A 13,843-nucleotide genomic window follows, 5' to 3' on the forward strand; every position below is an offset into this window, starting at 1 on the left:
GAAAATCTGAAAATTTACATTGTATCTTGTATCTTAAACTTGTGACACTCAGGACCTTGTTAACATGTACGGTGATCAATGTCAGTCACAGATAAAAAATATATATATCCTTTTTGTTTTGTAGAAGCTATAAACCATCTCTGTTGGATTCTGCCAAAGTGACCTATGGAGGAAAATTCCCTGAAGAGAAAGTGGAGGAAGTGAAATCTTTGGTGAAAATCCTACCAGTTTTCTTAGCCCTTATTCCTTACTGGACAGTGTATTTCCAGGTAAATCAGTTGGGAATTTATAAGATGTATTTTATACAGTTTATAAATATAGAGAAAGCACATTAAAGTGGGTTTGGGAATTGAATTCTTTAATGTTAATCTGTTCATGACATTACAGATGCAGACGACATACATCCTGCAGGGCCTCCATCTTTTGATTCCTGTTGCCGCCTTGAACAGCACGACTGACTCCCACATGGTAAATAAACAAGTCATGCCACAACTAGTATATATTTGTTGGCAAGATTGGATATTTCTTTTTGTATACTGCACCTCAATACCACTGCACCACGTTTTGTACAAAAGGAGCCTAGATTGTTGACAATCTACTCTCATCCTCGACAGTACACTTTCCTTCACCTCCCATAAAAACATCATCCGGTCTGCCTACTTTCATCTCAGAAACATCTACCACCTCCATCCCTCACTCACCCCACACACCACTGCCATCCTCACTGTCCATCCTGCCCGTCTCGTCACTTTGGGTAGCAGGGCATTCAGCCATGCATGCTCCCCAGCTGTGGTACTCCCTCCCCCCTGACCTTCGCAACACACAACCAGTCCCACACTACAAATCTAAACTCAAAACTCATCTGTTTAGAAAGGCCTGTGCACTCTGACCTCTGTCATTGTCTCCGACCACTTCCTCTGACGTCTGTCATTGTCTCCGACCACTTCCTCTGACCTCTCTCTCTCTCTCTCTCTCTCTCTCTCTCTCTCTCTCTCTCTCTCTCTCTCTCTCTGTGTCTGTGTCTCTCTGTCTTGTTTGTTTTTAAATGTGTATTTATGTTTTTATTTTTAATGTCATTGATGTACGGCAACCTTGAGAGTCTTGAAAGGCGCCTAACAAATAAAATGTATTATCATTATTAATATTTATTTTATTATTATTATTATTATTATTATTATTATTATTATTATTATTATTATTATTATTATTATTATTATTGAAACTGTAGGTCACTGACCCAGTGACAGAGGTAGGGAACAGCTGGAGGCTAGCAAAGGTTGTGGTAATGATTTAGGGATTAAGTCACAACTTTACTTAACAGACTTAATACCTTGCAGATTAGCAACCTGCCAGTAGTTGGAACGCTCCAGAACAGCCTCCGTTTGATGGCTCTCGATTAATTTAGTTGTCTTTCCATCTTTACGTGAGATTATTATTGGCGGAGATGTTTGTTGGAAAGATATTATGATGAAACATGGCCGCGTACATCTGCAGTCTTGCTTTATTTTCTCATCTGTAAAGTAGAAATACCGCATACAGATACACATTCCATTTACATGCAGCTGTCATTTCGGGTACCTTTTCAGGTAATCGAGTAATTTTAACGATTAGAATGGAATTAATTCATGAATATCTTTGCCTTAACTTTATATTTCACCTAAACAAGATCTAATGTTTAATGCTGATGAACAACATGGCAGGTTGTTTTCTTTCTCCACATACTGCACAGCACACACTATCAAAAATGAAACCCAGAGTTTGTATGCCACAAGTCTTGACACTTCTCAAAATCAAAGAGGAAATGAGATTTGATGCTGCAGTGTTTTTTTTACTTCCTCACCTGACACAGCTCAATGGCATAACTGAACAAATTAGATCTATTCAAGGAGACAGAACACTGAAAGTGGAACTGCAAGTGAATGAATGTCTTGTAATTATTTATGGTGCGTTACATTCAAAGCTGAATGCAATCGTTTCATCTCTTCAGTGTGTGTGTGTGTGTTTTTGTGTTTTTTTTGTCTTCTGTTTTATCAACCTGTCTAGCTATCTAAGTGGTATTAAACATGCTGTAGATGGATGGGCATTATGTACCGTATATTTTATACTGACTGAGGCATGCTGGAGAATGTGGGAAGGGTATGCAGTCTTTGTACTGTGTCGATATTTACTAAATGTGTTTCTGAGTGCACATAGCGTGCATGCCGCTTCCCTCTAACCACAACGTGTGTTGGTCCTAACCGAGCAAATCAATTCAACTCTTTTCGACACTAACTAAAAAAAATTCAAGGTTTAGTGATGTAAAAATAAATCTGTAGTAATATGCGTTCCTCTGCTGTTTTCATAGATAGAATAGAAAATCAGATTCTCTTTATGCATCCTCATCGTCTTTGCACGAAACCCACGCTTGTCTTTGGGCCCTCTTGTGAATACATATGCATGAGTAGGAACAGAGCAATTTGTCATGTTCATTCTGTTCGAATGTGCACTGCGACATTAAGCGCATTGCTACAAATGAAAAGGAAGCATTTAGAACTTGAAGAAAAAAACAATTGCATATACATATGTCTGGTTTTTCAGCATCTGTCGATACATAATTTGCAGTCACCTTGCTTGAGTAGTTTACACTTTTTAGATGCAAATGCTTACATACAAACATATCCACAAGAATACTACTTAACTCAGTTTTACCTGCATCCTAGAAATTGCCGGTGTAACAATGGATAAGTGTAAGGGAACTCCAGTACTTGTTACTTATACAGGGATTTGTATGGAAAAGGAAATTGATTAGTTTGGAAATTTTAATTTGCTAACAATAGACACATTTAACAAAAGTGAGTTTATCATGGGAATATGATTTTAGCCAGAGAGACACTCAGAAGTCATTTTAACTTTTGCAGAAACATTTGCAGGTTCCTTTGATCATGGTTCAAACCTCTAGATGACTGGTTGGTGTAATACTCCACATAGACTGCTTGGGGATCAAAAGGGATTCTTTGATAAAGAGACTGTTGTGGAAATGCATTCAAATGTGTTGGTATAGTCCAGTTTTCAGTCACATTTAACTATGACCACCTGGGGGTGCCAAAGTAATAGCAAGCCAAAAGTGCATCCACATACAGACTCAGTCAGCTGTGTTAGATTGTGGAGAAATTCTCCACAGCTTTCACGCTTTATTGCATTTTATACAGTTTTATTTAATCTATTTCCTCTAAATCCTCCAGATATTTCGCTTCCCGGCAGCTTGGCTCACCATGTTTGATGCTGTGCTCATCCTCATGCTGATTCCTCTTAAGGACAAAGTGGTGGACCCTATTTTGAAGCGGCGTGGCCTGTTGCCCTCCTCTCTGAAGAGGATTGCTGTGGGGATGTTCTTTGTCATGTGGTCGGCTGTGGCAGCGGGTGAGTACACAAAAACATGTGTACTCTGTCTTAGAAATTGACCTGGCAAAAAAGATAGAATAAAATTAGGGATTATTTTGTCAAGTTTCAAAGATGGAACAACCGCCACATCACATTTCATATTCAAGACTATAAAACATGATGCCTAACTGCATCTGTTTGAAATATGGCACTGAATGTTTAACATCAGCCATATAATATTAAGTGAAACAGTAAATCTCATTATACTATGTCACAGATCGATAAATAACCCCGACATGTGAACAGCCTGTATTATGTATACATCTAAGATACCTTTTCAGAGGACATTGGCATTTTAAGATGGAAAGATGGTCCTCCGAAATCTTCAGTTGTGAGATTGAAAGACCAATCCAGTGTCTGCTTTTATCACTCACTTCTGGGGGAAAAAGTAAAGCCCTTTCACAGCAAAATAAATTCTGAATATTGCAGCGAGCAATTCCTGGGAGCGATGAGAAAGGGTTTACGATGGAGCAGGCATGTGGGCATTGGTCACAGAACAGTGAGTTTGCGCACAAGCAGTGTGGCTCCCGCATTCACTTAGTTTGGACAAAGTGATGACATTGACATAAATGTACTCTATACTTTCCATCCACTAAGAGCCTTACTGTACCTGATTTTGGAATGTGGAAGGAATCCGGTGTACTGGAGAAAGCATGCAAACAGAAGTCTGTTTGGATAAACCTGCAACCCAGGTGAAAATAGGTGCTATCGAGAATAGTGCAGTTGAGGACATTGAATATTCAGCCTGCAACTCTCCTGCAATGAAATGGCTGCAGTGCAAGTTGGACCTCCTTTGCATTACGAGAAGTCGCCAGATATAGTATACTGGCCTGCAAAAAACAATTGCTAATTGATTTTTGTTCGTGTACAAAGTGAGGGTGACTGAAGAAAGCAGGCTCTCATAAAATATGAAGCCTTTTTTCACAATATTACGTTATTTGCTTTAAAGTATGCATCTAAGGGAGCTCAATTTGCAGGACCCGGGATCATCTCGGGGTGTTTAGTAAGGAGGGGCTAAGTCGGGTTGTGTGTTTGTAGTGAAGGACTTAGTCACTGCATCCCAGTCGCTGTATGGACTGAGATGGACAGCTTCTATTATTGCATGGTCGGATTACATGACTCCAACTGCTCTCCAAGTACAGCATTAAGTGTCGTTATGATATGAGACTTCCTTTAGGCCTTGTCTGCAAATACTGGAGCTGCTGGCTGCACAATAATAGCCACCAGGTTCAGTAAAGAATGAAGTAGTGGTTAATGGTCAACTTAAAGTGGCCATTTTCATAAAGGACTTCTCGTCGCGGTCATAATACAAAAGCACGTGGAGTTGAGCCTAATGAAATGGATGGAAATAAAATATAAAAAAAACGCTTAGTCACTAAATTGGCAGTGAGGCCACATGTCTAGTATTGTATATGATTTTTTTTTTTCCTTTTCTTTTGATTAACAGTCAATGTCAACTCAATGTCAAATGGCCTGTTTTTCTTTTCCCAGGTATTCTGGAGACAAAACGCCTGGAGATTATCAACGCAAATGGTCCCATTGACCAAGTGCTTGGCAACGTAGTCTACTATGCAGCGGATTTACCCATTTGGTGGCAAGTGCCTCAATATGTGCTGATAGGCATCAGTGAAATCTTTGCCAGCATTGCAGGTACTTGGATTGATTGATTGATTGATTGATTGATTGATTGATTGATTGATTGATTGATTGATTGATTGATTGATTGATTGATTGATTGATTGATTGATTGATTGATCAGCAATCTGCGGTTTAACACTGATGCAAGTACATTCCCTCCTGGGCCATCATGTTTCTGGTCTAGGCTTTTGCTTTTCAAAACATGGATGCTGGGCAGTGTTGTAGCTCTTTTGTGGCATAGGCTGAGTCAAATGTAGCTCCCTGTCTGACCCGACTCCAAAGTCGGTGTCAGTGCTTGCTGCATCTTAATAAATGTTTGATATTTGGTTTTCTCCCAACAACTATTTCACAAATTCATCTCTTCTACTAGAACTTGCAGAACAGCTTGTTAAGAGCTTCTCTTTCTCGCGCTCCCTCGCACTTGCTCTTTTGCTCTCTGTCTCTCTCTCACTCATCCAAACAGATGTGCCACAGCGGGCAATGTATAAGTAAAAGAAACATGTCTTAGGTTAGAATTGTGGGTAGCAAAAGTGTGTTACCGGGGAATACTACATAGTTTTCCGTCCCACTATGTACAGCTTATAAGTTTTAGTGCTTTTACTTACTGCCAAGTTTAGTTGTGTTACCTTCATTTTACTCCAGTCGATGTGAACTCTCTTCGACACTGTGACTTCCATGGAATTTTTTTTTGATAATTTAACAATTTCAACAGGCATTCACTTTAGATATTGCAAATTATATTTATGCCTATCCTGTCCCCCACTTTCTTTCCCAAATTAAAACCATTTTATATTAAATTTTGTAATTACAATGCATAGATATAGGCATAAGGTTGCACAGTGAAGCACTGGTTAGTACGTCAACCATCTTAGCTAAGTTCCCTAAAATAATTTAAAAATTAGCCCTGTCTCCCTCTTGCTCGATACTTCAGCTCGTGCATCAAGGAGAATAGGCTGACAGAATTGTGACGTTAAGTACTATGTTGACTAAAAAGATAGACTAAAAAGATATTTTTCTTCTCTTAGCCTGTTTTTGTTTGAATAAATCAAAAGCCACTACCTTCAAACATATTCATTCCGCTGTCTTGAAAGACACCAAGGAACTTTTTACTTTTGTACAAGGCCAGTTTGTTTTCATTTTGTTTTCTCAGAAGAAGGACTCTTGACATTTTGTTTGCAAGAAAATCAATTTTACCTGCTCTCTTGGGAAGAAAATGCACAATGCATTTGAAATCCCATGTTCTTTTGTTTTTTTGGGCTGAAAAGGTTACATTGTTTGTTTCATTCATGGTGGGGGTGTGAACATCATTTAGATTTGATATGAGACTTTTGTTGCAAATTATTACCTCACACTGTTTCCTGTTTTGCAGGCATTACTTCTTTTGCTGTCAAAAATTACAATCAAAAGGTCCTATCCTATGATACAATCCTGATACAAAAACGCAATAATTGAAATCACGTAGAAAGGTTACGGTTTACAATGCTCTAATTCCAACGTTTTTGTAGCCCCCTTACCAAGACATAGGCATCAATATGTTAGGAGGCTGTCATAAAAAGCAAACATATTCAACCTCAGTTCTGTAATCTTCCTAGACAGATGTAGCTATCGGGCTGTATTTGAAAAATCACATGAGGTGCCATGAAATTATCAATGTCAGCTTCCAGGCAGACTGGTCTGGTGGTAGAAAATAAGACACCCCCCCACCCCCACTCCTCACCTCATGCTTTCCATCTGTCTGTGCAAACAGTATGATTTGTCTTCCAGAAATTTGAAATGTGGTTGTCTTCCAGACTTTAGCATCGCATAACAGATTGACAACCCACTAGAAAATGCTGCCAGACTATAGACAAGGACTACCAATTACCTTTGACCTTTATATTGAAAACCAGTGTACACAATTTCAAAATGCTTTGATTATGTTATGACCAAGTTGTGCGTTCTATTTTGCATTCAGAATTTCACAATTCTCAATTATTACCAATTACTCGATTAATCGTTGTTTGACACATCTCAACTACTCTTACTACTACTTACAACTACTCATCCATTCAGCCAATAAATCTACCAGCCAAGCAGCCTGATGTTTTCATTGACACTAATGAAATAAGTGTGTTCTCTTTTCTGCAGGACTGGAGTTTGCTTACTCTGCTGCACCCAAGTCTATGCAGAGTGCCATCATGGGGCTCTTCTTCTTTTTCTCCGGGATAGGCTCCTTTGTTGGCTCGGGTTTGTTGGCCATTGTATCTCTCAAAGAGATCGGGTGGATGTCATCCCACAAAGATTTTGGTAAGAAAAGGTGACAATTGAAGTGACACACCCCCTGCCTCACAGATGGTTCAGTAGTTTGTGAATTTAATTTAGAGGTATAGAAGGATAAAAATCTGGCAAATAGTTCTTAGTATGTTCAAGAGTGACTCTACACATTTTTAAACTCAAACCACAATCATGACAATCAATGGAAATGCTCTAACCTTAAAATAGCAGAACCCTCCTTCCGTCATGTCTGATAACATTTCTAGTTTAGGCCTATGCCAATTTAATTATAATAGCTACATCTTACCTTGACAAAGAAGCTACAGTAATTTTGTTTTCTGAATGCCCCCCCTTTAAAAGAGCCATGTTAGGCTTGCATTATGTGATTTGGTTGTTAAACTGGATCATCATCACAGATGATTGCCTCTGTTGTCCACTCACACAGCAACAACTGACCACACTTGGAACACACTGCTGTATGCTATTGATCATGCATATCATGCGTGTGAGTGTGGACTCGCTGGTACCAATTTAGATTGCTGAGATTTATTTTACCAGGGCAGGACTAGAATGTTCATAGGTTGTGGTGATTTAAAATCCACTTAAGGGGGTTGTGAATTAGTTGTGGAAAGGGGTGGCAAAACACCCTGTGGAGTGCTGCTGTTTTAAGAGAATTTTTCCAGAATAAATAGACGTGTCAGCCTAACGACGCAAGGTTGTGTAAATCTGTGCCAAGTGTAGGTGGCAGAATGAATAGCGAGGTGTTGGCAGCAGATTGATGGGTTTCTACCGACAGAAGGTTACTGACCAAGATGACATTTCTATGACCATGTGGTAAAGATAAAAATAATATAGCCACAAAACCCTAATAGATCATTATTAATGTGCATCTGGAATGAGTGTGATTTTGGTTATGTTAGCTCTGGGTTACACGGTTCATAAAATCTATCAGTTTCTCAGCTGAGCTTCATTTAAGGGGCAGTTAATGTTGAGCCAGATTGGCCGAAATACTTTTTGTTTTTTTTTGTTTTTTGTCTTTCATAAACACAGCATTTGAATGGTGAACTAAAAAAATAGCACAAAACATCCTCGTGGCCACAGATTAAAAAAAAAAAAAAAACTAATGACACAAAGCTTAGGTATTAAGTACAGTCAGGAATTGGACAGTTTGTATTGTGGCTGTTTTTTTTCCCCCACAGTTTGTTAGATGTTAGCATATTGAGTCCTCTTAGCTCTTAAGGTGGAAACGTTTCGGCTCATTTCCATGGCTTCAGGCATAATGGTGTTCAGTAAACAGCTTCCTGGGTGAACTGTTCTGAGTTTTACTGAGCCGCACTGGCCTGAAGATAAATGAGGAACATTAATCGCAGTCTGGGGGTCTGATTACACCTCCCTGCGCGACTTTGCTAAAGCTGTCCCTTGAGCATTAACATGGAGATGGAACTACTGGTCCGGCATCACACGCCTTGATGCTGTCACTCTATCTCCAGCTGCTCATCCTGGAAAAGTCAGCATGTGTGGAGTGTTGCATTTAAAAGTTCCAGTCTCAAAAGTGTCTTTCCATCATGTTGGAAAAACTGCAATTCCTTGTTTGATGTTGTTGGCAGGTGTGTTTACAAAGAAACAAGAAATCATTTTGCTGACAGTTTGGATTCATGGATGACTACATAACTTGCGTTTAGATTTGTAAAAGTACATTCCACTAACACATATGTCAACCAAAACAGTTTGCGTAGCAAGAAGATAGAGGTTAAATCTTCAAAGCATATATTGTTTTAAATTAAAATAGATTATTAGATAGATTCAGGAAAATATCTTCAGCTGACTTCATTCTACCTGTGTTCAGTAATTGAGTAGCATAGAGAAGTATATATATTTTATGATGATTTAATCAATGCTAAAGATTGAGCTCTGAAGATTATCTCCCTAAATGTGGACCGGTGTTTTCAATAGGGCATCGCGGTACTTACCTGGTCCACAAACCACCCACACATTATGGCAGCTGGCACAATATTCAGTCAAGGGCTTTAGAAAGATTTTTCCCATTACAAAGATGAAAACACTGGTCAACATTTTTTTATTAAGTTTCTTTAATCAGAAATGAAGTTCATCAAAATCAACCCTTGTTTTTTTTCCTCTTTCACACTTTCATAGTAATAATAATGATGACAATAACAATATTAATCATAATCAGAATAATATAAAATAACATAATATATAGTAGTAATATATTATGTACTGTACTGCCCTATTCATGAATTAAGGCAATGGTTCCCAATTTTTGGGGGGGGCAGAATTCTTTGGCGAGTAAATTGTTATTACTATCACAAGCATAATATAATTTTCTGTATTTAATTTCAAATGCTTTTATGTGGCTAAATGTATTTTAGAGTGAGTTATTTTCTGAACTGTTCTAGTCCCATGATGACAAATGAGCTTCAAGTTGTTGGAATCTAATATCAGATTTTCAGGACCTTTTGAAGACATTACGAACAGATGACATTGGCACATCCCACTAAAGCAGTTTTAGGGTTACATTGAGTGAAATGTCAGCATTTTAATGGAGGTCTTTTATATAACAATAGGCTTACTTACCATGGGCTATAACTTGCAGTACGAACAGAAAACATGTAGCTGAAACAACGATCTGATTGATTTCCCCTCAAACCTTTGACAAATGTACAGAATATGAGTTAAAACTATTAATTAAGACTGCAGCCGTATGACTCTTCCCTTTATAATCTTTTAAATTAGTTTATTGGATTTGGATGACAATCCAAGTGTGTTCATAGTGCCCGCATTTTGCTTCATCTCTCATCTGTGAACGACATTGTTTCCCGCTTTATGAATTATTTACACAGCTTTTTGGTATTTTGGTCCACCTGTCATCATGTAAACATTGGACCAGATTAGAATGATGACAGACTCAACATGGCATACGACAGATTATTATCTCTGCGTGTTGTCTTTTATGAATGCTGTGGCACAACATCACAGTCATTCACCAGTGCTCATCAAAGATCAACACCGTTGTGTTGAAGGCGCATCAACAGACGTCTCAGTTGTGTATGTTGCATCCTGTCATCCCAGTGATTCTTTTCTCGATTGAATGTCTAATTACCAAACGGCTGTGCACACAACAGAGACTTATAAAAAAAAACTTGTGCAAGCACATTGCCATGTTGTGATGCTCTACTGAGTGCGACAGATCACGTAAATCTCAAAGATGTTTCATACGAGTTAATCCTGTTGTTTGATCAGAAGGAAAGAACAAGGCGTTAAATCATGTACAAGAACATGAGGGGTTTTGTGTTAGCACAGAATCTCTTATGACATCATGCCTCTGATTTAGGGAATTGAATATGCCTGCTGCAGTGGTGGAAATTGTGCTATGTAGTGCTTGTTGACAACAGCAAATCGATTGGCAAATCCTTGCACGACACATTTCCATGCCTGTGGAATGTCTTGCTGTGATTGTGCTGCTTATGAAGCTATGTTTGCTAAAATTGTTTGAACATTCATACACATAATGTAAGTGACCTACACACAGTATGGTAATAAAATTAATATGAAACAAAAAATAAATCACAATGAGTATATTTAATGCAAATTTTGATTCTATTCTGGTCATAAGGTTAGGACCTGAACACCATTTCACTACAGAACATGCTGTAAACAATTTGTTTTTGTTGAGGAATAACTATGATTGCATCAAGCGTGCCATACTATGTACCATAACGGTACATTTAAGAATTTGCCGATAGCAAGTTACTTGGACCTCCCAGTTTGAAGGGGCATTGTAATTAACTTTTCCTAGGTAGAAAGTCTGATTTCCAACTTTCCTTGAATGCAACATTTCACTGTGCTTTTGATGTAAGGTTTGATGTTTTTTTTTTTAACCATAGGTGAGTTCAGCAAATAAATGTGTTGTATTTTATTTTTTATGTTAATATTTTTTATTTATCTATTTTTTTAAGACTTTTATTTTAAGTACTTTGTTGTGTCCCCTTCCCAGGGGAAAACAAGTTTCAATTTCTTTTAATAGGTATCAAAGACACCCACGTTGATCTGTATGTTCTGATTCTTCACTCATTACTTTGTTTTTGTAGCTCCAAAAAGGGAGATCAACCATATTTGTTTTTGAAAAGTGAGTTGAAATGTAAGAAGGCAGCTTGCTGAATGGTTCCACCTGACAGTTTTGGCTTTGCTGAGACCCTCGGTACAAAACAGGATGTTGTTTGTCAAAAAAATTAAAAACCTGTTGTTACGCAGCACGTCTGCAGTATTCTTTTACAACATGTAGAGTAGGAACATTGCAAGATGGCCTCTTTTGATCCTCACAATTTACTTGTGTCATTTTGTCAGTCATCCACTCTGTGAAAGAGTATCACATACCTGAACTTGCAACAGAAGTGAGGAATAAAGAAGACTGTCTTGTTTTCTCTCTCCGTCTCTCTAGGAAACATCAATGACTGCTCCCTGCACTACTACTTCTTTCTCCTGGCTGGGATTCAGGGTGTCACTCTTCTCATCTTCCTTATCGTCACTTTTAAATATGACAAGCAGAGGGGCCGAGCAGGAAGCCAAAGGCAAAGACACATCTCGTCCTGATCCTGGTACATATGGCCTGTAATGCTCACATCCTACCAGTCCAATTATGAGTCATCTGCATGTACATACGTACTTACTAGTCAGATCCTAAAGTTCCCCCACTCACTTTAATCAAGAAGTGTTTATATTATTTAAGTTTTAGGTTTTCCTTTAAAAATGTTTTTCAGAGACCGCATGGCTTGAAACACACCTCGGGAAACAAGCCTAATGCAGGAGTTCCGTCACACATCTACTCCTATTATCTAACTATGTTGCCTTTATTTGCACTAGACCTGCAATGGTGCCAGAAGATTTCAGTTTAAGAAGTATACATACCTTTTTTCAGACGCAGGTTTTGATTATGAAAATATAATCTTTTATGACTGTTATTAAAATAATGAGATGTATAATACGTAAACCTAAAATAAAAAAAACACATTTTGAGAGGTTAAGTACAAATGAAAGATATAGTGTGGGTGAACAAATGTGGACATCATCGTCTTCTAAGTAGGCATGCGGGTGCTTTTAGAATTAACCAATCACATGGAATTTGGCACATACTGCCACCATTTAAAGTGCTTTTGATTAACCCCCAAGTAAAGTTCAGATAATATAATAGACTATTCGGGACATTTTTTACAATCTTCCATCTTCTTCAGATCTTGGGGCTATGTGGTAGAGAGGCAAGAAGGAAGCTTAATCATACAAAGAAGAAAAAGACACTCCCAAATGTGTGGCAAAAAATAAACTTATATACAGTGGACTGAAAATAGTACTGATGGAATTCCCACCAAGTCAGAAGAAGCCGACTAGAATTTTAGATTGAGAGGCACTCTAAATTTTAGAATTTTAAAAATCTGTGTCGACAACTATTATGATTTTGAAAGTGGCAGGGTTTGCTCGCTTCTGCAGCCAGATGACCTCCGTTTTTTAAATGACTATTTTCTCAGTTGAGTTCTGCAGGTTGAAGGTCACATTAATGTGGAAGAAACATTGAAGTGATTTATCTCAGTCTCATTTTTATATATCACAGAAATCTTGCTTTTTAAAAAGCACTGTATAAAACATTTTTACTCTAGTTTTGCAGTTTTTGTTATTCAGTCAGCAGTGCACTATTTTGTTTATCTACTTTCACCCCTAACCATGTGTGAAGCATCAAGATTTTGTCAAATATTTACAATGATTTTTAAAAAGAAAATTATGTTAAATGTACTTTTTCTTAAACACGCTTGTATTTAGAGGGGTTATTAGAAGAGTCAGTTCCTGACAATATGCAGAAACGGGAGTGCATTAAAATGCAAATTCTGTTGTGCATTTTGTAATTGAGGACCTCGTATGTGTTTATTTTATTGAGGTTCTTGTTGGAGGAGTCACAGGGTATAAATTGTGTTTTTAAGCATTTCATTTTTATAAAAAATATTGAATCCACTGAGAGTTACATGTTGAAATGTTGATCACTCCACATGATGCCAATGAAGCCTCAATAATTATTTTTATTTTAGGTGGCGAAACTGTAATAGTCAAGGTAAAGTTTGATAAAAAGCTGGAAATACATATTGGAACTCCACCATATTGAAAGGATGCATGGCAAATGTTGGATCCAAAAATGTATCCACAAGAATTGACTGTTTTGACCCTGTGTTTTTTTTTTTTTTATTAATAGGAATGCTGTGTTGTCACTCAACATCTGGAAAACCTGGTTCGATAGATTAAGAAAAAGTGTTTACAAACCATGTATTTAAAACTGCCTTGTGAGAACTTTGATCAGAGTTCATTGTGCCGCTAATGTTTTATATTTGTAAAATCATGTCAGCCTTTAGGATCATTTTTATTTGTGTTTGATCCATTAAACAAGTACTCCTTGTTAGATTGCATTACATTTTTTGCCTCAATTCTCCATTTTGGGATGTGGCATTTTTCCATTAAAATGTATCAAATTAAA

At 37.7% G+C, this 13,843-nt stretch overlaps 1 protein-coding gene across 2 annotated transcripts in view; it reads left to right on the forward strand.

The window, feature by feature from the left end:
* The window catches only part of slc15a4 (solute carrier family 15 member 4), a 17,878-nt gene extending 4,035 nt beyond the window's left edge, over positions 1 to 13,843 (forward strand). For both annotated transcript variants that reach the window (XM_049762510.2, XM_049762509.1), the window contains exons 4-10: positions 125 to 269; positions 388 to 468; positions 3,222 to 3,399; positions 4,912 to 5,070; positions 7,186 to 7,344; positions 11,771 to 11,927; positions 12,090 to 13,843. In XM_049762510.2, the coding sequence (XP_049618467.1) occupies positions 125 to 269; positions 388 to 468; positions 3,222 to 3,399; positions 4,912 to 5,070; positions 7,186 to 7,344; positions 11,771 to 11,922 (874 nt within the window). In that variant the 3' untranslated portion in view covers positions 11,923 to 11,927; positions 12,090 to 13,843. The remainder of the gene's footprint in view (positions 1 to 124; positions 270 to 387; positions 469 to 3,221; positions 3,400 to 4,911; positions 5,071 to 7,185; positions 7,345 to 11,770; positions 11,928 to 12,089) is intronic.

This window comes from Syngnathus scovelli, chromosome 3 (genome assembly GCF_024217435.2).
Source record: "Syngnathus scovelli strain Florida chromosome 3, RoL_Ssco_1.2, whole genome shotgun sequence".
In the NCBI taxonomy this organism is placed as follows: Eukaryota; Metazoa; Chordata; class Actinopteri; order Syngnathiformes; family Syngnathidae; genus Syngnathus; species Syngnathus scovelli.